The following is a 25,651-nucleotide window of genomic DNA, read 5'->3' on the forward strand; positions in this document are numbered from 1 at the left end:
TATAGACCTTAAGAAGGTGGGCCCTTGCTGAAAGAAGTGTGTCACTGGGGACAGGCTTTGAGATTTATAGCCTGCCTTTCCTCCTGTGTGCAGATGAAATGTGATCATCCAGCTTTTGAATCCTCCCCACCACACATTCCTCTGTGATGGACTAGATGCCCTTTGGAGCTATAAGCTAAAATAAAACCTCTTCCCCAGCTTGCTTTTTGTTGAGCATTTTAGCATAGCAACAGAACAGTGACTAACGTGTCAACTAGTTTGTTAAAGAAATGAGAAAAATAACTAGACTAGACACTCTCCATGAAAACGAATTCCCAAAGATGCTCCCCACCCCAATGCCGCCTCCGAGAATAGGACTAGAATGCAGTCTCAGTGGAGTTACTATGTTTTTAGTGACTGATCAGTCTTCCCAGTTTTCTCTCCCCAGATGAAGACAGACCACAGCACTTACCACTTGCAGCAGAGCGAGGTAGGCATTCCCCACATTGTCAAAGTTGACTTTCGGGACCTCCCACAAGTATTTGCTACCTTCACATTGGCTTCGGTTTTGAATTTTGGTGTGACTGATGTATTCTTTTATATCTGTCCCATTAATGCATCTTCCAAATTTCCCAGAAAAAAAATTTACTCCCAGGATGCAAAATATGAGCCAGAAAATGAGGCAGACCAGCAAGACATTGAGAATGGCGGGTATGGCGCTGATGAGGGCGTTGACCACAACCTTGGGGAGGCAAGGCAGAGAAAACATAACAGGCAGGACACCCCAAAAGCTCTCCGTCTTCCCAGGAGGAACCCAGTGTGCAGGACTGGACCTCTGGAGTTATTTTGTCTTTACTATGATCATCTCTCCCCCAGCCCATAATGAGCTCTGCTTTCTGCTCATATGGCCACCAAGGACGACCTCAGAAGTGCCCTGTGAAGATGACGTTAGACACATGGGGCATGTCTTTCCCTAGGATGCTGAAGGGAAGACAGAGGCTGCCTTGGCTGTCAAGACACAGACTACAGCATACATAGTCTTTTCTGTGCTTTCATAGTCCAGGCCCTGATCTGGTTACATAGGACCCCAGTAAAAGCTTAAGGAAAGCCCGTCCTGTTAGCTAAGTTTCCACCCATCCATGTACCTTCATTCCTTCAAACTGAGACAGCGCCCGCAAAGGCCTCAGTGCTCGCAGAGTCCGGAAGGACTTCAAGCTTGGTGAGTTCGCGAGACTGACCACAGATACCTGTGGAAGAGACAATGCTTGGTGAGGACAGTTGCCTAGGCAGCCAGAACTGCCAGTGCAGATTCAAAGGCTCTCTCTCTCTCTCTCTCTCTCTCTCTCTCTCTCTCTCTCTCTCTCTCTCTCTCTCTCTCTCTTCTCCCCTTTGGTGTGTATACATGTACGTGTCTGTCTGTCTATCTGTCCATCTGTGTACCTGTGTGGGGGTGCATGTAGAGACCAGAGGTCAACTTGTGGTGCTTTTCTCAATTTCTCTCTACCTTATTGAGACAGGGTCTCTCACTGAACCTGGAGCCAAATGGACTAGAATGACTGGCCAGTGAAGCCTAGTGTATACCTGTCTCTGCCTCCCTGGTTCTGGGATTGCAGATGTGTGCTGCTGTGCCTGGGTTTTTACATGGATGCCAGAGATCCACACTTAGGGCCTCATGCTTACGTGACTCTCTCTCCGGCACTGTCGAGGACCCTATTTCTGAGATGTTAAGTACAGCAACAAACCAGGTCTGGCTGGAAGGGCGAGAGCAGTTGTAGTGAGAGGGATACGTTTGTGTCATTTGAGTCACAAAAGACAATGAGAAACTGGTGTGAATTCAAGGAAACCAGATGGCCATGACATAGACACACAGGACAAGATCAGAAATCAGACTGGGGCAGGAACATGTGTGAGATGGCTAGATTACAAAATCTGTGATCAACATTAAATGTTTTTATTTAGATAATAGTAAAGTGCCTACCTCCCAAGCATGTGGACCTGGGGGTGGATCCCCAGTAGTCATGTAAAGAGCCAGGTGTGGAGGTACACGCCTGTCACTCCCAGGACGGAAGGTAGAGACAGGAGGATCCCGGAGGAGGCCAGCTAGCTTATGTACATGGTGAAGTTCCAGGCCATGGAGAGTTCCTACCTCAAATGGAAGACACCTGAGGACAGACACCTGCGGTTGACCTGCCAGCCAGGCTAGGCTGTGCACATGCAAGCCCTTAGGTGCACTCACACAAATTCACATGCATGTGCACGCATGCCCCAAAAATAGAAATAAAAAGTGTTTTAATACATCATTTTTTAAATATGTTTTTATTTTGTTGGGAGAGTATTGAAGCAGTTTCCAGCAAACTGGACTCTGCTTTACCCTACTCAGAGAGAAAGGACGGTGAAGGGGAGCTGTTCTGGAGTACCAGAGCAAGACTCTCATATTGAGGGGACACCCCATGGGGGCATATGCACCTATTCATCTGAGCCTCAGGCTAGTTGCTGTTCCATCAAATTTGGAGATAGCAATCAGATTCTCACACTAAAACAGCCATGATCTTTTCCACTCTCAATCACTGTTCAAGGGGGCAGGTCTTCTAGTGTGACTTTGTTTTTATTTGTATTTTTTCCTGGCTGGCATTGATCATTCTGCTCTTTTTTGAGACCCCCATTAGTGTATAATATATACAATTTATATATAATATATACAATTTGTATATGTTATACAATTCATATTATACACCATGGTATACTATATGATTTGCTACTTCTTCCCCATGTTTTGTACATATGTGAGCACCTGCACTCCACCACACATGTAGAGGGCAGAGGACATCTTGCAGGCATATCTCCTCTCCTACCATGATCTGGCTCAATGCAAGCACCTTCACCTAATGCGATAACTCACTGGCCCACACTATTCTAACTGCCGTGGAATATTACAGGACACAGCAGTCACATTATATGGACCTGTTCTCCTTTGATGAATAGCTAGGCTACCTCCTTTTCTTTGTTATGAGGAATACCATAAGCTGACAGACTTGTTTTTCTTGGGTATATATCCAAGAGTTTCCATTGGATCTATAATAGGAAGTGGCATGCCTAGACTATAAATAGGCACTATTTGTAATTTATCCAACACTGCAAAACTTTCCCCATAATGGCTATCCCAATTAAATTGTTAGCAGTGATTAGAGATTCTGATTTCCAATACTCTTCTGACACAGGTGTCACTTAATTGTGAAAGATGTTTTTCAATCTGAGTGATGCGAACTTTCACTTTCAAATGCATTTCTGTGTTGACTCATGAATTCAGTCTGCAATTATTCACACGTGAATAAATGCAACCGGGTTTCTCCTGTCTGTGTCTTCGCTCGTTCTCACCTTTGGGTGTCATTTTCCTTGTGATCTGTATTATATATTAATACCTGCCATGTACACAGCAAATACTAAGTTCTGGGGTCTGATTTGTCTTAATTACAATTTTAGCATTGCCAAGTAGAAAAATAGAAGTTTTACATTTTAATGGAGTTGGACTTACTTATTTTTGTGTTTTAGGTTTGTGTTTTTCTACTCCAGAATAAAGATCACTATGTGGACGCTCTTAAACTTTTTTCCATTTATTAATTTATTTGTTGGAGGAGGGCATTGTGTGGCACTCAGAGGTCAGAGGACAACTTGCAGGACTTGGCTCTCCCCTTTCACCACACAGGCTCCCGGGATTGAACTCGGGTCATTGGGTTTGGTGGCAAGCACCTTTATCAGCTGGGCCATCTCAATGGCCCCCATTGTATGTAACCTTAATTGATTTGTGTGTAATCTTGGTGGTTTTCATAAGAATTTCACCCCCCCACACACACACACACACACGCCCTTGTAGGCTCAAATGCCTAGTCACCAGGGAGCGGAATTGTTTGATAGGATTATAAGGATTCGGAGGTGTGGCTTTATTGGAGGAAGTTATCACTGGGGGAGAGGGGCTTTGAGGTTTCAAAAGCACATGCCAGACCCAGTCTTGCTCTCTCTCTCCCTGCAGATCGGGATGTAGCTCTCAGCTCCAGCACCATGCCTGCCATGCCTGCCGCCATGTCCCCCCATGATAATAATGTTCTAAGCCTTCAAAACTGTAAGCAAGCCCCCAGTTAAATGTTTTCTCTTATAAGAGTTACCGCAGTCATGGCGTCTCCTCAGAGCAATAGGACAGGGACCAAGAAACCTGCTGTTCATAGATGAGGAGACAAGACGCTCACAGGACCAGTTCCTAGTTTCAGTTATGGAGCTGAAGAGCTGTGAAACCTGGAGTTTCCTGCCACAGTTTATACAGTGTCAAGACCAACCCTGGGCCTCGCTGGTGGATTGTCTTCTCTGTGACTCATAGGCACATAATTATAAATTTACGTTATGCTGTTTACATCTGTTGTTAGGTTTTGTTCTGTTTATTTTCTTACCAATATTGCACTTGTCTTGGGTTGAACCAGCAATCCCAGCAAACAGCAGGTGAGGCAGGAGGATCAAGGTTCCAGTTCATCCTCAGTTCCACAGGGAGTTTGAGGCTAGCCTAGGCTACATGAGACCCTATCTCAAAAACAAACAAACAAGGGCTATGCTTGTCTCATTTGGATAGTTTGCAGTTTCCCTCTTCTGTTCTTCATAACAACTTGATTAACTTGAATTTGTTAAAACATAGTAAAACTTGCCTGTATAAACCATCTGGGTCTGTTGATGTTTTTGACACTGTGACTTTAGACTACTGTTTGATATATTTAAGGATTGCTGCTAGATTTATACTATCTATTTTGAATTTGCTAAATTTAAATTATTTATAGGCTTCACTTGTATGTTTTCGCCTTTATGTGCATGCACACTGTACGCACGCATGCAGAGACCCAAAAGTCAATGCCAGTGTTGCCCTCAACCACTCTCCACCTGATAAGTCTCAGCAAACCTGGAGCTCACCAGTTTGGCTAGTGAGCACCAGGGATCCTCCGATCTCCATCCGCTCAGAGCTGGAATTATCGCACCGTGTAGATGTCCCTGGCTCTTGTGCATGGGAGCTGGGGATCTGAACTCAGGTCCATGCTTGCCCATCAAGCACTTGGCCAACTGGGTCGCCACCCCAGCCCCTTCCCTACTTTCTTAAGTACAAGTGGAATCAACATAATGGTAGAAGAATGTATGTGTTAAAGCCCTGCGCCCTAGAGTGCGACTTCTTAGGTTTGAATCTCACCTCCACCACTTCTCACCAGGGAGTCTCAAATAGTTCTTAGCCTTTCTGAGTTATTTTTTTCCTCTGAATACAGGGAAAATAAAAGTCCCTTCCACAAAGAGTGACTATGACAAGAAGAGGGAAGAAGACATTTGGCACAGGTGGCAGAAAATGTGGCTGTTGGAAGTTTTTTTTTTTCTCTAAATGTATCATGATGCCATCTTGGGTTTGTGCCTGGTAGCCATGGCAACTAGAGCAGACAGGTAGAGTGCCAGCCAGGTCTGTGGAAATGCAGCTGTGGGCATTCCCTAAGGGATGGAAGAAGGGAGACTTGAGATCCCTCTCCCAGCACAGGTCATCTTGGGAGTAGAAGGCTGATTGACAGCAGGACTCCATGATGCACCTTCCTATAGAGGGGGTGGGGCTTTGCAGTGATGCAGCCAGTCTAGTGTCACCCACACACTGTGAGAAAGCCCCGTGGATTCATCCAGCTCACCAAGTGGAACTTAGAAATTGGACTTTAGTATATCGGCAGCCATCCAGGATGAGTAGACAGACATTGGTGGTTTCTCCCCAGGAAAAGTTAAGGTAACAGTGGTCCAGAGGAAGCATCAGAACATGCTCCACTATCCTTATTATTAACTTGAGCACTATAGGACTGGAGATGTGAAGCCCAGCATCACCACGAATCTGTTCTACATCCTGAAGCTAGTTGTTAACCTTCTAAGCTTCAGGATCCTTTCTCTTTAATGTGGCAGATATCATACAACACTGCTGAGCTCCCAACAACGGCAGTGCGCATCGAACAAGATAACATAGGTGAGCCTTCCTCTCCCACCTCCTAAACACCAGCACCAGAAAAATGGAAAAAGAAAAGAAGGTGGAAGGAGAAGGAAACATAGGGAATGTCCGCAGTTCCTCTGGGTTTTCATCAGACACAAGCAGGGTTCAGGGAGAGGGGGGCAGAGGAGTGTCATCATGGAGATGGTTGGAGCAGTGTTTTTATGAAAGGCAACTATGAGAGGCAGGGCCCAGGAGGACCCGACCACGGGTGGACAGACGACAGTTAGCAGTCAGTACTGTAACAGTGCACACTGTGATTTGAGAGGACCAGTATGAGGACCACAGGAAAGGCAGCCCCCCCCCACGGTCCCCTCTCCAACCCTGCCCCAACCCAAACAGGGCGCAGAGACAGTAAACTTACGATTACAATGAGGAAATCGAGCCAGCACCAGGCACTGGTGAAATACTTCCGAAATCCAAAGGCCACCCATTTTAGAAACATTTCCAAAATAAAAATAAATGTAAAAATATTATCAGTACACCTTAGTAATTGCTCAATTTTAGGCCGTGTGGAGATATTGAAATCTTCGAATATCTGAAAGAATAAAGCACAGCCATAGATAGGCCAGGTTGAATATTTGCAGAGTTCCTTCCTGACTTTGAATTTTTTATATTTTATATGGATAAAAACTAGTTGGAATCTTGGTGATGAAGTTTTTGTATAAAAAGATTAAGGCAGGTTTTTTCCAATAAAATGTATTTCTTCATTAAATAAATATGGAAAATTCCATGTCCGTGTTTCTATGACCCTGGTGATCTCACAGCGTCTCCTCATTGGCCCCCTATGATGGCTGATGTGGTCAAGTGACTAGAATCTCTTAGGTGACACACCTCTGGGCATGTCTGAGAGAATTTATAGGCTGGATTACCTGAGGAGGGAAGAATCTCAACTATGGGTGGTTCCAGCCCATGGGCTAGGATCCTGAACTAAATACAAGAGGAAAAGCAAACTGAGGACCACCATTGTCTCTCTGTCTGCTTCCTGACTATGGACACAATATGACCAGCTGCCTCACGCTCCAGCTGCCGTGACAGACTGTACCCTCCAAGTGTGAGTCAAAATAAACCCGCTCTCTCTGTGGTGGTGAACTGTCAACACAGTTTTGTTGTTAATTTTAACAGACACAGTCTTCAATCACCTGGGAAGAGACTCCATGATGGATTGTGCAGATCACGTTGGCCTGTGGATGTGTCTGTGTCTGTAATCAGTAGTCTAGATTGCAAGAATTAGTGTAGGAAGAGCCAGCCCACTGTGGTTGGCACCATTTCCTGGGCAGGGAGGGGATCCTAGATTGTATACATATAGTGTGGGTGCTAAGGAAGTATGGATGCATTCATCTCTCTGCTCTTAACTGAGGATGTAGCCTAGTGGGCCTAGCTGCTTCAAATCCCTGCTTTGACTTCCCCACAGTGATGGACTATAACCTGGAATTAAATCCTTTCTCTTTAAAGTTGCTTTCATCGGGGCATTTTTTATTGTAGCAACAGAAGTGAAACTAGACCATCCCCTTAAGTTGATTCTACTGGGTAGTTTCCACATCAGTGAGAAAGGTAACTGATACACCTCTGAATCTGAGTGTCTTCCTACATAATAGATTGCCACATCATTTTCTGGGCTGTATTCAGTGCCTTTCCATTCTGTTCCTAACTCTATACTCTATATCTCAGCAAGCCTGGAGTCCATCATCTCCCATGACTAACAGCCTTACCAATTCACTGCGCGCATGCACACATGCGCGCACATACACACTACAAATAATATCAATTTGTGACTGTCTTGTGACACACTAAAATGGAGAAGCTCTGAACCAAAACTCCTGGTGTATATTTGACTATCAAACATCCATTAAGTGTGATTATGGAAATGAGACCTGATGCTTTGAACCTTCTCCATGGCTACACCCAAACATTTCCCTCACCCACTCTGTGTGTGTGTGTGTGTGTGTGAGAGAGAGAGAGAGAGAGAGAGAGAGAGAGAGAGAGAGAGAGAGAGAGAGAGAGAGGGAGGGAGGGAGGGAGGGAGGGAGGGAGGGAGGGAGGGAGGGAGAGAGAGAGAGAGAGAGAGATATTGAGATTCTTCGGGGCCGACAGAGTTAGGTATGATCTATCATTTCAGCCTTTCTATAGTAAGAATGAAAGGAAGGAATGAGAGAAGAGGGTTGGTACTAACCCTGCCCAAGATATTTAAGAAAACACTGAAAGTGGGCAGAAAATCGGTCCCATTTTAGGTACAAGGTAGGGCCTCATCCTAAGGGGGAAAGAATTCAAAAGAATCCAACCAACTCACTTCCACATACCAAACTGAATTTTGACTAGAAAAAAAAAAGTCCTGATATTGTTTGGAAGTAAAATACCTCCCACAGGTTCTCATATTTAACAATTGGTTCCCAACTAATCCACTGTTTTTTGTTTTTTCGGGGGGCATATCACTTTTTTTCTGCTTTCTGATCCCCAAAGTTGTGAACAGCAGCCTCATGATCCTGCTGCCATGGTATTGGGCTGCTCCTACCTCCATGCCTTACTCACCATGATGGGCTGCACCTTGAACTGTGAGCTAAATACAAGGCGAAAAGTCCCTAACACAGCTCTTGTCTCTTCTCTATCCTGCTGGCTCCTGCTCAGCCTTGGGAACTTGGCTGAGCTGACATTCTACAGGAAACTGCCCTGTTCCTACAAGGCTGGGTTGAGCACAGATCCTCTTCACTACCCTTTGGCCTCTCCTGCTCTGAGCCCATCCCTTACAGCTGTGGTCTGTAATCACTATGTCTGTCTTCTCATCTAGACTCCATGCTCCATGGAGGCCAGAGACTTGTCTACATTACCTGCCTGTACAGGTACAATCTGGACAGCATTACAGGCTCGTTTTCTCTTTTTAAAGCTTAGCTACAGCCAGCTAAGCAGGTCAGAGACATGCAACTGAATTTCAAAGGTTCCCACTCAGCCAGGAACAATTTTTAATAAGAGATACTTGTTACTACTGTGCAATTGTCCAGACCCAACCATCTCAGTATCTAACAAGCCCCACATCATCTTGGGAACTTATTACAATGTAGGCTCTGATTCAGTGGTTCAGAAATGGCTCAAGACTCAGCATTCCAAACTAGCTTCCCATGATGTTGATGGTGTTGGATGGGCTTTCTCCTGGTACCCTCTACATGACGTGCTCTGAACTGCTCGGCCCAGCCTACACCTTCCTTTCTGAAAGCAGATTGGGAACTAGGACTCTCTGCCTGCTCCTAAGTCTCTGATCATGTCTTCTTTCCCGGACACCAGGGGGCATGTGTCTGTGGCCTTCTAACAGTACCACTGCCTTCCTGCTGCTTGGTACCATTTATGAAATAATATAAATGTAACCATGCTATTTACAACACACAAGCAGCAGAGATGTAATTACCAAAGACTCACAACCAAAGTCCATCAGGGGAGTTCCCGGGATGGTTCTAGAGAAACTCACATTTTTGTTTGAGGAAAAACTTCCACTCTATGTGGGACGAGGGGATTTATGCTGGTGCCAGTCCCGGCACATGATCTGCACTCCTTCCCTTCCCTTAGGATTACACACGTATAAAGCACGAGAGAGAAGGCACGGGACACAAGAAGGCACTTGTGTGGCATCCCTGTTACGACAGACTGACTGTGGAGTAATCTGTCACTCCAAATCAAGAAAGATTCTGTTCACTTGGCATACAAACAGTAACAATTTAGTGTCGTGTTTGAGCCATTTCAAGGGGAGATACAAGACAGGAGAAGGAGGACGGGAAACTGAGGAAGAGGGGAGCTAAGGAAACGGGAAATATGTAAGTGGAAAGGGGAGCTGGAGAGAGGATGGGAGTGACTGGAGAGTGAAGAGAGCAGAAAGGTGCCGAGGCCCCTGATGCTGAAGGCAGATAGACTCAGAGTTCCGCATCAGCCTCACTGAGAGTTACATCACACCTTGACCAGGAAAGACCATGAACAGAACATAGCATCTCCTTGTCCCTTAAGGGACCACAAGTGATGGGAAATATTCAAGCAACTGGTTATATCCTCATCTGTTCCCTGTAGACCTTCCCCTAATATCTTGTCTTAGAAAGCAACGTCATGATCTTCAGGGAAATTGAGAGTAGGAACTGTCTGAAGTATGTGATACAGTGGAGATGTCTAGGAATCCTCCAGAAGTGGGAAGCAAGTGGGCAAGCCAAGTCCAAGGGCTAGATAAGAAAGTACTTTCAAACACTGGCCTGAGTTAAACCTCTCCAACAGGGAAGGCACCTTCAGCGTGGGGACTCGGACTCTAGACGTGTAAAACCCTGCTCACTAGGGCGTCATCTGGACAGCTCCCTTTGCTGTCCACTTCCCACAATCACAGTCACGATGCAGTGCCCCCAGCTGCCCATTGGCCCATCGTCTCCCCGGAGGCATCCTTTACCAGTGCTCCACTGCTCAGCAGGATGATAAAGATTATAAAGCTCTCAAACCAGCTGTGCTTCACGATTTGGTAGCAGGTTTTCCGAAGATTCCACCACACAACCCAGGGGGACTTTCTCTTGTCTGTTTTGTGGCATAGAAAATGACAACTGAGGCCTGAAAGGAATCATTTGTCACATTAGTGTCTGGAGTGAATTGCGTTAGTAAACCTCAGCTCGTCACTTTATGTCCCACCAGAGAGGATCTCTTTCCAAAGCCTGAAATCTGGGCTCAGCTATGCTGCCCGAAAGGAAGAGGTGAAGAGACAATGTGCCAGCTCTGAGCTCTGCCTGTCTCCACGTGCCCTCTTGCACCCTCTCTTTAAAGGAGACAGCTTCAGGCTAGCCCATTGGTTCTCTAAGAAGGACGAGCATGTGCGGCAGAGGCAACTCCATCATGCACTCAAGCTAAATCTGCTGGCCCCTTCACTGATACCACGCACATGAACAAAGCCATCTACCTTTAGCAGAGTTGCCCAGCCAGGTCAACTGATGTGGACATACAGATAGTACCCAAAGGGTTTCAAGAAACTTGAGGGGAGACTTCCAAGGCTTTGTGGACTCAAGCCACATATGGAAGAACTTGATCAGTTATAAAGAGATTTGCAAGCAGCCTTTGCTCTCAACATAGGCACACCTTTATCATGGACCACACTCCCTTCACACCTCACTCCCCTCCCTCTCCATCCATTCTGACAGTGGACATTCCAAGGACTCTACAAATTAGCTGATATGTTGGTCCAGCTAGTTCTCCAGGAGAGCTTTCAGATATTCACACTGCTGGGCTGTGTGAACAGAGCTTACCTAAACCAAGAGTCTCTTGAAATTCCCTCTGTCAGAATCTAATAATCTAATACTAGTGACAGAAATAAGACATCCATCCAAACCACAAAGCTACAGAGAACACAAAGTCTCCTTAAGCTATGTGTGAAAATATGGCCACTTACCTTTGGGCAAGCACCTGTCTGGTTGCCTTTTGGGGAGATCTGTTCTTGGTAAATTTCTAAAGAAATCATTCAGGTCAATTGTGCTGCATTCTGAGAGCACACTTGCAGCATCAGACTTCTGCACGTCAGAACAGGGGAAGAAGGAGTCAGTCACCAAAACGCTCAGGCTAAAACCAGCTAGGCAAAGGCTTCTAGATTCAAGGATGTTAATAATAGGCTGTTCCTGTTGGGACTTTTTATTAAGTTCTCTATCAGCCTCACTTCAGGAGAGTATGATCTTGGCTCTCACAGCTAATAAGCAGCCAGGTATATGTGTTCACAGTAGCTCAATCCTTCTCCCCTATAAATCATAACCCTAATAGGCTGCCAATTAGAGGGGTAGATAATAAGAAAACTACTCTACCGAGACTAATTTTCAGCTATCCCAACTCATAGAATAATAGGTTAGGCCAGTGGCTCTGGCTGACTTAACCCTGTAGGAGACATTCCAGTAATGCCTAGAAACATATTTTTTTAAATAAAGGTATTTTTTCTCAGTATCTGGGCATCTTGGTGTTTTTGAGACAGGGTCTCTCATTGATCTGGAGCTCACAGTCTAGCTGGAGCTCACAGTCTAGCTGGAGCTCACAGTCTAGCTGGAGCTCACAGTCTAGCTGGAGCTCACAGTCTAGCTGGAGCTCACAGTCTAGCTGGAGCTCACAGTCTAGCTGGAGCTCACAGTCTAGCTGGAGCTCACAGTCTAGCTGGAGCTCACAGTCTAGCTGGCTAGTGAGCTCCAGCGACCTTCCTACTTGTGCTTGCATAGCACTGGGATTACAAGCATCCACCACCATGCCTAGCTTCTCATGTGTTCTTGAGATCAGACTCGGGTCCCTGTGCTTGCAAGACAAACAATCTGCCAACTGGTCCATCTCCCCAGAACTAGAGACATTTTTAATGTCACAGCTAATGGGATGCTCCTGATATCTGGTGAATGGAGGCCAAGGACCACTACTGGCAGTTACCCTAATGTTCACAGGAAAGCCCGCCACAGCGATCCGTTGTCTTGCCCCAAGTGTCAACGTAGCAAAACTGACAGACCCTAGCTTACACCTTTGTTTGAGATTCAACCCTGGCAATCATGTCTTCACACATTCTGTTATCGTCCCACAAGACTATTCTGTGGCATAAGCTAAGCTTATTCAAGGCTAAGCTGTGTGGAGGAGTCGCATGCTCCTCCCAACCATACCCTGGGAATATTACCTTCCGAGCACTCTTATGCAGGTCTTCTTCAGAAAACACTTCCATTTCCAAAACACCTGGATCATCTGGGCTGGTGGGCTGCTTGGTCTCCAGAGGGACGTCACAGGTCTGACACACAAAAGCCCAGAGTGGAGTTAATATTTCTCTAGACAGTCCACTTGACATGAAGAGAGTTTGAATTCTGCTCCTGAAAAACTCAACATGCAAGTATACTGGGAAAACTACTGAACAAAACAAAACAGGAATGTATTGTAAAGTTACACAATCAAAACAGTATGGCTCCAGTATAAGACTCATCCCATCCAATTAACTCAGAGATGAAATATCCCCGTGGGGTGGGGGTGGGAGATAGAGACTGTGTGTGTGTGTGTGTGTGTGTGTGTGTGTATGTGTGTGTGTGTGTGTGTGGTGAAATGATTCAGAAAGACACCTGATGTCTTTCTGAATCATTTCACCATCCTATTTTTGAGACAGAGTCTCTTACTGAGCCCAGAACTCACCAACTAGCTAGACTGGCTGGGCTGCAAGGGGCAGGGATCCCCTGTCCCCATCTCCCCAGTGCTCAAATTACAGGCACTTACCACCATACCTATTTTTGTTTGCTTGTTTTAATATGTGTGCTGAGGAACCTGAACTCAGGTCCAAACACTTACCCACTGAGACACCTCCCAAGCCGCAATATGGAGATTTAATATATTTTAAAATGCATCCATTCAGCTCAATAGCTAACTAATAAATCACTTAATAAATAATACTGGTATGTGCTGCCACAATTTAGTAAAAAGTAAAATTCACAATTACCTGATAGACCGTAAAGAGTTAGAAAAATAAAAAAAATAAAAAAAAAAACAAGAGTTAGAAAAATGAAAAGTAATTGAATACAGAGGGTTTCCTAGCAACTTAATGTGGTATCATGACAAAATCTAGAATCACCTGGGACATGAGCCTCTGAGCATGCCTGCAGAAGGTTATCTCGATGGTGTTCACTGAGATGAGAAGACAGCCCACTGTGGGTGGCACCATTCCCTAGCTAGGATCCTGGACTGTGTAAATGGAGTAGGAAGCTGAGCAGCAGCATGCATCCCTCTCTGCCTCCTGACTGCAGATGTGACGTGAGCAGCTGCCTCGAGTGCCTGCTGCCCTGACGGCCCCACCATGGTGAACTGTGAGTCAGAATAAACCTTCTCCTCTAAGTTGCTTTTGTTAGAGCATTATACCACAGTGACAGAAACGGATGCTAAAACACATAGGAAACAAAAAAGAACAAAGGAAAATACAAAAAGGCCACCTCATAAAAGTGGAAGGTTCGGTGTGGTGATCTGTAAGGACATCTAAAAATGGCGTGTGATGGTGAATCCTGGTTATCAACTTTACTACATCAGAATCAGCTAAAATCCAAGATTTGGTTAGTTAACCTGTGAGGGATTCTCTGACATTCTGTATCATGTTGCAAACACAGTGCTCATTTGAAGCCCATCCTGGGATTAGCCTGATGTATCAAATAGCACATACATTTTATAGCCTAATGTCCCCGAACAAAACCTAGAACATGCTGGTGACAAGTGTCCTGTGATGGCTGTATGTTTCAACCACATCTAACCTGAAGTGTGGACCTTCCATACCTGAACTTCAGCACTAGCCTGTGAGGCGGGTGAGGCTCTGAGTTCATCATGGCATTCAATGTCATCCTCTTCCTCTGCAAGCGGGGCCAAGCGAGCCCTGTCGTGCCCAGTGTCCAAAGTCATTTGTGCATCCAACTCCTTCCAGGGCTTTGTATCCAGGGGGATGATGTTTTCATTCGCACTGTCAAAACTTCCTGGGATCTCTTTTGGCTTTGGTGAATTTTGCCTCCTACATTTCTTGCAGCAAAAATTCTGAAGCGTGTGCGCCACAAAGGCAAAGGCCCGGCGGAACCGATCCAGGGCCAGCTGCACTTTGGTTTTCCTGGTCCCCCCTTCAGGGTTCCCATCCTTCTCCTCGTTGCTGAAGGAATTGAGCAGCAAGGCAATGAAGAGGTTAAGCACCTGGAGTGGGGAATAAGGGAAACTTGGCAAAGGAAGAGGTGCTTGGATCCCACCCCCAGGCTCATTCTAGTCAAATGAGACTTCCTGCTCTCTCCTCCATAGTGACAAGATGAAGGCTGAAGAAGGAACAGAGACAAGACACACAGCAAATGCAAGTTAAGGAGCACAAACACAGGAAAGGTGTTGAGGATGTCTTTCTGTGTGCTGTGAATGTGTTGCTCTGATTGATTGATAAATAAAATGCTGATTGGCCAGTAGCCAGGCAGGAAGTATAGTATAGGTGGGACAAGCAGAGAGGAGAATGCTGGGAAGTGGAAGGCTGAGTCAGGAGATGCTGCCAGCCACTGCCACCATGAGAAGTAAGATGTAAAGTACCGGTAAGCCACGAGCCATGTGGTAACTTATAGATTAATAAAAATGGGTTAATTTAAGATATAAGAACTAGACAGCAAGAAGCCTGCCACAGCCATACAGTTTATAAGTAACATAAGTCTTTGTGTGCTTACTCGGGTCTGAGCAGCTGCGGGCCCGAGCAGGACTGGAGAAACTACAGAAAGGTGCATCCGGAAATTGTTACACCAAAAGAACCCAGGCACAGAAAGACAAACACCACATGTTCTCTCTCACACATGCAGGTCCCACTCTTAAAGTTTTGTAGATGAGTGCAGATGTGAGTGTGTGAGTGTGCATGTGAGTACTAGTCATGAAATGGAAAGGAAACTACAAGATGAAGGAAAGATGGGTTCTTTAAAGGTGGAAGTAATCATAGAATACATGTGCCCTGGAAGCAGAAAGGGGGAGGGGACAACAGGAAGGGGCAGAGAAGAAGGCAACAAGAGCAAGCCTCGTGGGTTAGGAAGACGACTCAACACTTAGAGTTCAAATCCCCAGAACCCACATAAATGCCAGGTGGACTTTGCCCACCTGTGATTCCAGCCTCAGAGACAGCTGGGAAAGCTCCGGCACAAACCAGGTAGCCAGAACAACCACATCTGTGAGCGCTGGAGCAAACCGGGCAGCCACACACCTGGGCATACATACACACACGTGAACATTCATGCACACTCATGACACACCACTACACATGAAAAAAAGAAAAAACCCAAGTTATATACGTAAATGTCACAATTAAATATGTTTTATATAGTAATTAATTTTTTAATTTAAGATTTATTATTTTTTACTCCTGTGTGTGTGTGTTTGTGTGTATGTCTGTATATGTGTGCAATGTGTAACCAGGTGCTTACAGATGCCCAGAAGGCATCAGATCACCTCAGCTGGAGCTCCAGGTGGTTGTGAACTGCCCTTTGCCAAGAAGTACTTTGAGGGTTTGAACGGATCTAGTCCTAATCTCCAGCTTCACCAGGAGAATTCCTCTTCCCTGCACCTTCTCAACTATCTCAGTTGGCCACCCATCCTTTCTCAAGGCTCTCTTCCAACTCCCATAAGTGATTTCCGGCTCTCCTGAACCTGTCACCAGCTGTGCAGACCATTTATTGGGCACTCAGGACCAAGCGATCTGTTTGGACAGTTACTTATATCTGCCCCAAGGCCCCTACTTGGTTCTAAAGTTCCAAGCCCAAGGGTCCTCACATGTCTTTATCTCTTCATGTCTTCACTAATATGCATCTAATTAGCCTCTCTGGTGATATCTAAGCTGCTAGCTTCAGGGAAAGACTCAAGCTACTTACACAGTAAGGAAACCCAACAGTATAAGATGTCTGAAGAAAGAACAAGGGCCTGTTATAACCTACAGACAGATTAGTTCACATCATTACAGAATGCTTCTAGGAATCAGTCATGAGAAGACCCAGAGGGAGGGCCATTTTTCGTGTGTGTGTGTGTGTGTGTGTGTGTGTGTGTGTGTGTGTGTGTGTGTGTGTTGTGTGAGAGGGGTGTACAGGCCAGAGATCAACCTTAGATTTTGTCCCTCTGGAGCCATCTACCTGTTGTTTTGAATTTTGGAGACAATGTCTCTCCCTGGCCTGGCTCTTACCAGCTAGACTAGGCTGGCTAACCAGCAAGTCTCGGGGATCACCTGCCTCCACGTTTCCACAGCACTGGCATGGAAGGACCAGCTACCACACAGGCTCTTCATTTGTATTCATTCTGGGGTAGAATTTAGGCCCTTGTGTGTACATCAAGCATTTCCCACATGAGTCCTCTCCCTAAGCCCTCTTGTGCACATTTTTAAGAATGAAAAGCCCTTCCCATGTTTCCCCAGTGGGTATCTCTTTATATCTTATCCACCAAATCAAGTCATGCAGCCTTCCCTTAGCCCAGTGGTTCTCAGCCTATGCTTTTGACTCCCACAGAGGTCGCATATCAGATATGCTGCATATCAGACATTTACATTACAATTCATAACGGTAGCAAAATTATAGTTATGAAGTAGCAATGAAATAATTTTATGGTTGGAGGTCAGCACAACATGAAGAACTGTATTGAAGGTCGTAGCATTAGGAAGGTTGAGAGCCGCTGGCCTAGTCAATCACTAACCAAGAGAACATGGTTTCTACAAGCATCAGGGATAGACGCCATGGGACGACCCGTAAGCGATGTGATACACATGTCCCATGTGTTAGAGGTCTTGTCTCCTGTCTGTATCTTTATCAGGTCAAATTCAAAAGGACATTTTTTCAGTTTTATTTTTATGTGCATGAGTGTTTTGCCTGCATGTATGTCTGTTCACCACATGCTTGCTTAATGCCCAAGGAGTCCAGAAGAGGGCATTGGGTTCCTTGGAACTGAGTTACAGACAGGTGTGAGCTGCCATGTAGGTGCTGTGAATTGAACCCGGGTCCTCTGGAGGAGCAGCCAGTGCTCCTAACCAGCTAACCATAGCAGGGTAGCTGCACACACAAACTCACAGCAGTTATGACAGTGTGTACAAACCTGTGCAAGCCTAAGCCAGACCAAATCCCAGCCTGGAGAGGGGCAGGAACATGAAGTCCCACCCCTACCCAAAGAGATACGAGTACTTGACAGCTGCCAGGAGCGAGTCAGTTTTCTTTAAAAGTGTTGCTCCTGGGAAATTAACCACACTTCAGTGGAGGGCCACACATCCAAGAACATGAGCAGTGCAAACGGACTTGATGGGTTAAAAGAAAAAAAAGTTGCATGGGAGGGAGGGTGAAAATGATCGACACATACTGAATGGAAAGAAAACCTCAGTGACTCACCACAAGCTTTCCGACCACCATGATTGACACAAAGACGATGACACACAGTGTAGAGCCCTTCACGGCCTGCATACATTCCCACATGTTCTCAATCCATTCCCCGCAGAGGATGCGGAACACCACCAGGAAGGAGTGATAGCAATCTCCCATGTGCCAGCGCCGCATGCACGGCTCCTGTGCAGTACAGGAGGTCTTGTTGAAGGTGTTGCCAAAAAGCTGCATGCCAACCACGGAGAAAATGAAGACCACAATGCTCAGGACCACCGTCAGGTTTCCAAGCGCACCCACAGAGTGGCCGATGATCTTAATGAGAGTGTTTAAAGTGGGCCAGGATTTGGCTAACTTGAAGACTCTCAGCTGTGAAAACAGATAACGAAAAGGGAAGGAAAGGTACACACCCAGGGAGCTCATCTAGAGCATCACACACCCAGGGAGCTCATCTAGACCTGTGTCACACATCCAGGGAGCTCATCTAGAGCTGTGTCACACATCCAGGGAGCTCATCTAGAGCATCACACATCCAGGGAGCTCATCTAGACCTGTGTCCACACATGCAGGGAGCTCATCCAGAAAGCAAGTGACATTCCTCGACCAGGGTAATTAGGACTTTCAAACCTGGTCACATCCACTTGGCCCACAGTCGTCAGCTTCCTATCTAAAACACTAACTTTTCATTTAAATCTCTTTTTTATCTTTTTATTTTATATGTATGGGCTTTGCCTGTATGTGTCCTGCACGTGTGAAGTATTGGAGGAGGCCAGAAGAGGAAGTCATGTCCCCTCGGACTGGAATTATAGATAGTTATGGACCACCATGTGGGTGCTGGGAATTGAACCTGCATCCTCTGGAAGAGCAGCCAGTGCTCCTAATTACTAGGCCATCTCTCCAGCTCCTATTAAAATCTTTTAAAAATTATATTTATTCATTTATTTGTGGAAAGGGGGCACACACATCTGATGGCTGTCTTAGCTGGCCTCAGCTGTCATCTGAGGAAACCCCCATTGAAGGATTGTCCAGGTCAGATTGAACACGTCCACTGTGGGCAGCATCACCCCTACACACGTGAGTGCCTTGGGGTGTCTTTCTGTACACTGTAAATATATGTTGTTCCCATTAGTAAATAAATAAGCTGCTTTGGCCTATGGCAAGACAGCTTAGAGGCAGGCAGGAAATCCAAGGAGACAGACAGGAAAGAGGAAGGCAGAGGAGAGAGAGGAAAGAGAGAGAGAGAGAGAGAGAGAGAGAGAGAGAGAGAGAGAGAGAGAGAAAGAGAAAGAGAGAGAGAGAGACTCCAGCCATCACCGAAGGCACAGCAAGATGTCAGCAGACCAGTAGTGCCATGGCCAGGTGGCAACATGTAGATTTATAGAAATGGGTTGATTTAAGATGAAAGAGCTAGCTGGCAAGCGGGGGCAGGGGGAGACTTCTGGCTACAAGTGGGCCTGTGCTATGTAAGAAAACTAGATTACCCATGGGTCTGTGAGCCAGACAGACAGCCAGTAAGTAGCATCCCTCCATGATTTCTGCTCTGATTCCTTTGCCGTGAGTTCCTGCCCTGACTTTACTCGATGATGGGCTATGACCTGGAAGTATAAGCCAAATAAACCCTTTCCTCACCTAAGTAACTTTGGGTCAAAGTGCTGTATCACAGTAGCAGAATAAAACTAGAACACAGGTTTTTGCACAAATTCTAAATTGTCTTATAATAAAAACCCGGAGCCAGATATTGGGTCAATGCTGAAAGATCAGAGAGACAAACCACAGCCACTTCTCACCTCACCAACTCCTCAGCCGATCCTGTCTCCAGGAATCCTCTGACTGAAAGCCTCCAAGTCCTTAGCCGAAAGGCTCTAGTTCCTGTCTCCTCCCGCCTCATATACCTTTCTCCACCCAGCCATTTCACTCCTATCTCAACCTTCCTAGTGCTGGATTAATGGCCTGCGTGCTTCCCAAATACTGGGGTTAAAGGTGTGAGCCACCACTGCCTGGCTCTGTTTCTCTCCTAGACTAGATCAATCTCATGTAGCCCAGTGTGGCCTTGAACTCAGAGATCCAGACGAATCTCTGCCTCCCAAGTGCTAGGATTAAGGGTGTGTGCCACCACTGTGGCCTCTATGTCTCATCCAGTGACTTGCTCTGTCCTCTGATCTTCAGGCAGATTTTGTTAGAGTACACAATGTATCACCACGAGAGGTCAAAGCACAGCTTGCAGGAGTCAGTTCCCCTTCTACCATGTGGGGCCCAAGGATCAAACTCGGGTCATCGGGCTCGGCAGAAAGCACCTTTACCCCCTCATCTGAGCCATCCACTAGCCCTACAATTTTATTTTAAAATAGCAAATGCCTTGTTCTGGGGCTGGAAAGATGGTTCAATGGTCAAGAACATGTGCTGCTCTGTAGAGAATGGTAATCAAGATCTCAGCACCCACACTGGGTGCCTGGCATCCAGATCTGATGTTGTCTTCTGGCCTCCCAGGCACCTGCACACATGTGGCATGCATTCAGACACACATACATAAAACTTTTTAAAATTGTTTTTAATAAATCAACCTTAACTAGATAGTTATGGTGACACACACCTAGAATCCCCAGCCTTGGGAAGATTGGGAATTTGAGGCCAGCCTGGGCTACCCAGGGAGGTGGATATATGCAAATTTTGGATATATGTAATTAAGGTTAGATGGATTAGTCCAAGATAGTCATTGAACCCACTCAAGAATTTTTTCTATTCAGAATGTTAAGCTACACAATGAAATAAGAGGGGCTGGGGCCAGGTGTAGTGGCACACACCTTTAGCTTGGGAGACAAAGACAAGTGGATCCGTAGGAATTCACAGCCAGCCTGGTCTACATGGGTTCCAGGACAGCCAGGGCTACAGAGTGAGACCCTGTCTCAAAAAAGAGTAGGGAGAATAAGGAAGAAAAGTGGGGAGGGGGGAGGAGGGGGAGGAGGGGGGGAGGGGAAAAGGAGGGGAAGGAAGGGGAAGGGGGAGGGGAGGGGTAGAGGAGAGGAGGGGGAGAGGAAGGGAGGGGAGAGGAAAGGAGAGGAGGAGGAGGGGAGGGGAGGGGGAGGGAAGGAGAGGGGAGGAGGACAGGAGGGGGAGGGAAGGAGAGGGGAGGAGGACGGGAGGGGGAGGGAGGGGAGGGGGAGGAGAGGGGAGGGGGAAGAGAGGGGAGGGGAGGGGGACAGGTGAAATGGCTCAGTGGACAACGGCACTTCCTGCCAAGTCTTACACCCTGAATTTGAGCCCCAGGATCTGCAGGGTAGAAAAGCGTCATCAACTTTGACCTCCATTTGTGCACACTGCATGCACACCCACACACATGCACACACACATACATACACACACCCATGTGCACACACCCACACACACCACACACGTGCACACACACCCACACACATGCACACACCACACACGTGTGCACACACACACCCACGTGCATGCACCCACACACATGCACAATAAAAATAAGTTTAAGATGGAAAAACAGAACAGAAGAGAGCGACTCACCACTCTGAAGGAAGCCAAGAACCTGCGGTTTGAGCGGCGACCGTTGCTGTCGGTCAGGCTGTTGAGAAGCGCATCGGCGAGACTCACCAGCGCAACAATGCTGTCGAAGATGTTCCAGCCGTGACGGAAGTAGTGGTAAGGGTCCAGTGCGATAATCTTTAGACACATTTCTGCCATGAAAATCCCAGTGAAAACCTGCAGGGGACAAAGGAGACTCCTGCTGAAGGGTGGCCTGAGGGACCAGAGCAGTTGAGAAGAGATCATGAAGTCAGCGTGGCTGCTGCGGCCCCCAAGGTCCAGGCACCTCACTGTACTACACCGTGGCTGCAGCCCACAGGGAGGCGCTAAAAGCAGGGCCTCTGACTGCTGAGGCAGGGCTGCACCCTGGAGACCCACACTCTGCCTCCAGCTACATTTCTGCTTTAATCTGCTTTTATTGATTTCTTAAGTTATCATACAGAGCAGTGAGTTTGATGGTGACATTTGGACACACGCATGCCATTAGACTCTTCTTGTCCCTCCTCCTCGTGGCCCTCCCCCATCCCTCCTGCTCTCTCTCGCTACCCCCACCCCAAGAAAATACATAAACTGCAGAGTTTCCTTATTATAACATTTTAAAAGTATGCACTGCTTTTTCAGTTAGAGAAATGAAAGTGTACAAGGAAAAGACTGGATATTCTGGTAAGATTTCAATCCATTAATCCATTAGCTAATTAGAGTAAAGCAGCCACTGACTAATTGTGTGTTGTATCTGATACATGAGAGACTCGTCTTCCCTTGGGGAAAGAAAGATGCCTCCCGCAGGAACCATGAATGAAAGTGAGCAGTTGTTCAAAGTTCGGCCTCCTCTCTATCTTAAATTTTCCATTTTAAACCGAGACTCGATCTGTTCAGTAAGAATCAGTGACTCACACCCAGGAAGTCCCCACCCCTTCTCCCCCAAACAATTAATACACTCTCGGGAACACGATCCTCCCAATCCGCAGGCCTGGTTCATCTTCCTGAGAATTCACCTACGAATCAAAGCTGCATTGTTTTATGACAACGGTGTCCCCAGTAACACAGGGGCCGTGGAGGTCATTGCTGTGGGTCTCTGGAGATGGCTCACATTTTCTGTTTTCATGGGGGGAGGGAAATGTTGTGACACAGAGTCTCATGTAGCCCAGGCTAACACTGAATTTGCTATGTGACTGAGGATAACCTTGAACTTGTGATCCTCCTGCCTCTACCTTCTGAGTGCTGGGATCACAGACATGCATCACCACACCTAATTTATGTGGTGTTGAGGATTGAACGGAGGGCTTCATTCAGGCTAGGCAGGCACTCTACCACCTGAACTACATCCCCAGCCCTGGTTAGCATCTTCTGAATTTTTCAAACACTCAGAATGCTACTTTTAGTATTGTCTACTGTGGCTTCTACATGGCTAAGGAGACCTTACCATGCTAGAAGGTTAAACTGAGGTCCATGGAAAACCACAGAGGCAACCTGAGCCAAAACTCAGACCCAAAGTCACCTTCTGCCTTTATTCCATTTACAGGAACCAAGGTTATGGTTTGGTTATGTTACTGAAAATGCTTGCACTTCAACAGTTATGATTCAAAATTCTTTATGCTTTACAAGAGCTTAAAATTACCCAGTTTCCTATTTTCAGTAGATTTATAAAAGCGTCATCCATGTCGTGGTGTTCCATGGCCAGGAAGACGGTGTTGATTATGATGCAGATGGTGACGGCCAGCTCAGTGAAGGGGTCTGTCATCACGGTCCTCAGGACCTTCTTTATGCACAGCCACCGAGGGCTACAGTCCCACACCAAGTACTTCGATGCCAAGTTTTTCCCACATGGGAGACAAGGCTCCTGGGATCTTTCTTGTTCTGGAAGAGAATGGAAGGATGGGTAATGTGTTCGCCTGACCCAGCCCAGCTGCTCTCCGCCTGCGTCCGCCCCTCCTCCCTCTTCCCAGGGTTTTTAGAGACAGGTGGCTAGTCATCAGGTCACAGAGGAGATAATCTCTGCAGACAGCTAGAAGGCTGCAAAGTCAAGTGTCTCAGACACAGATGCAGAGACCACACAGATTGGCTACATTCCGTGAGAGAGACAGAGGCAGCGTAGACTCTGCTTTCTCAAGAGAGTGTACAGGAATGGCTACAACTGCACTGGGGTGGCCGGAGCCTGGGAGAAGAGAAGGTCAGAGAAGGGTGGGACGATTGAAAGTACGTGATGGCTAATGTCGATTGTCAGTTTGGCAGGATCTAGAAATACCAAGGGCACGGACCTCTGGGCATGTCTGTGAAGAAATTCCCTAGATTAACAGAGGTGGGGAGACCTACCTTAAATGTAGAGGGCACCATTTCACGGCGGAGGCTTGGATTAAATGAAAGAAATCGAGAACACTAGCAATCCTCTCTCTTTCCCTCCCTTCTCTCCTCCTTTTCTCTCTCTCCCTCCTCCCTCCTCTCCTCCCCTCTCTCCCCCTCCTTCCCTTCTTCTTTCCCTCTCTCTCCCCCTCCTTCCCTTCTTCCTTCCCTCTGTCTCTCCCATCCTTCCCTGTCCTTCTTGACCGTAGTCACAATGTGACGAGCTGCCTCTCATTCCTGCCTCTGTGCCCTCCTCATCATGATGGAGCTCTTCAGCTAGAATCACAAAATAAACCTTCCTTTCTTCCTCAGGCGGCCTTTGTCGGGTTATTTTGTTGTCAAAATGAAAAAAAAAAAAAGAAAAAAAACATACACAGGCACTCTGTCAGCTACTTAAGCTCAGGCCCTCAGGTACCTGCACCCCTAATTTGCTGGATTCCATTTCAGGGACTCGCAAAGGCCAACTACGGGCATATAATTATTCAAAAGTGCTAAAGGGCCCGTCCACTCCCAGCCTTTCACAGTCTTGAGCATCTGTCTATCCCTTGCCTGGGGCTCCACTGCTTGCTGTTAATCGGGGCTAGCAAAGGGTCTTGGCTTAACTATATGGCCTTCTTTGGCCCATACCAGGTTCCTGGCTCTAAATTTGATAACCACTACCGCTTCCTGGCAAGGTCTTGAGTATGCTGTTTTTGGCTGACTGTTGTCATTCAGACCTCCTGAGGTTGCCTTGTGAGGGGCTGTCTATACTCTCCAGCCAGGGGCCCACCTGGGGTGGGGGGAGCATAACTCTCAGGAAGGACCATTTCACTCCAGCCACGTTGCTGACATGCTCCTGAGACACAAGGAGTCTCTCCACAGTATGTCACTGTGGGCTGGTTCCCAAGAAACCTCCTCTGTGAGGGGCTTCTGGAGGGTTGTAAATAAGTCAGGCTTTCCTTCCAAGGGAGAACTTACCCTGCATGGTGATGGTCAGGATGCTGACGGCACTCAGTGCCCTCTGCCTGTGGAAGGGGTCTACATGCTCATCAAAGAGGTCCATTGGCAAGTTCTGGGACAGTCGTTTGGTTTGCTCAAGGAGCTGTGGCTATAAGAGAAAGCACAGCAGGCCTTCTAAAGGCAGGGGTCGACACTCCCCGAATTTCATAAAGACGTCAAATGAAGATGCTGAGCACTGGTACAGAGCGCTCTACTGTGTCTTCACAGCATGTTAGATGTTCAGTGTTCTTTGCCCATGTAGAACAGACCAGAGGAAGGGGATTTAGTCATTCGCTGTCCTTATACACGCACATTTCTGGAGTTTGGCCTTAAGTTTTACGGTTTATTCACTTTCAACAAAGAGCAAACAAAATACTCTCTACCTTAATGATAAGAATAACTTTGAAGGTTTAATAAAATATTAGCATAATTTTTAAAAGAAGAATAATTTTTACTACTGAGCATCACCCATATCTCAATTCTGTGTATCTCATGACCTACTCAGTATCTTTGCTGGGATGACCCATGGGCACCTCAACACTGTCCAAATGGAAATGGCCACCTTTTCCACCTCTGAAGTATGTCCTTTCTTGTCTCAACAAATCACTAACTTTAAGCCACAAGTCTGGAGTCCACTCCATTCAACTCATTCACCAGGCATCACCTTCTCACTTCATCGTTGCTTTTTGATATTTCCTATGAATGGTGAACACTCCCTCCCAGAAGGAGGGAGGCTCCTAAGACTCAGGAAGCTAAGGAAACCCTCAAGATTCATGAGATTTGGAAAATTAAAAGATCCACAAGGCCAAGTCATGAGGATTTAAAACATTTTACTTTGCAAGTGCATATGACAGGTGAGTAGAGTGGCTGTCAGAGGACAGCTTGAAGCGATTGGGTCTCTCCTACCCCACTACTGGGTCTCGGGGATTAAAGTCAGGTCGCAGGC

General features: G+C 46.6%; 1 protein-coding gene across 1 annotated transcript in view; it reads right to left on the reverse strand.

Annotated features, from left to right (window-relative positions):
- Scn11a (sodium voltage-gated channel alpha subunit 11) overlaps window positions 1-25,651 on the reverse strand; it is a 55,875-nt gene that overhangs the window by 16,675 nt on the left and 13,549 nt on the right. The window contains exons 4-14 of the mRNA XM_006986746.3: window positions 24,685-24,814; window positions 23,006-23,244; window positions 21,370-21,564; window positions 17,860-18,216; window positions 14,276-14,677; window positions 12,654-12,761; window positions 11,412-11,529; window positions 10,428-10,582; window positions 6,381-6,554; window positions 1,125-1,226; window positions 452-721 (exon numbers count right to left, since the gene is read on the reverse strand). Coding sequence (XP_006986808.3) covers window positions 452-721; window positions 1,125-1,226; window positions 6,381-6,554; window positions 10,428-10,582; window positions 11,412-11,529; window positions 12,654-12,761; window positions 14,276-14,677; window positions 17,860-18,216; window positions 21,370-21,564; window positions 23,006-23,244; window positions 24,685-24,814 — 2,250 coding nt within the window. The remainder of the gene's footprint in view (window positions 1-451; window positions 722-1,124; window positions 1,227-6,380; window positions 6,555-10,427; window positions 10,583-11,411; window positions 11,530-12,653; window positions 12,762-14,275; window positions 14,678-17,859; window positions 18,217-21,369; window positions 21,565-23,005; window positions 23,245-24,684; window positions 24,815-25,651) is intronic.

Source organism: Peromyscus maniculatus, chromosome 7 (assembly GCF_049852395.1).
Source record: "Peromyscus maniculatus bairdii isolate BWxNUB_F1_BW_parent chromosome 7, HU_Pman_BW_mat_3.1, whole genome shotgun sequence".
Classification (NCBI taxonomy): domain Eukaryota; kingdom Metazoa; phylum Chordata; class Mammalia; order Rodentia; family Cricetidae; genus Peromyscus; species Peromyscus maniculatus.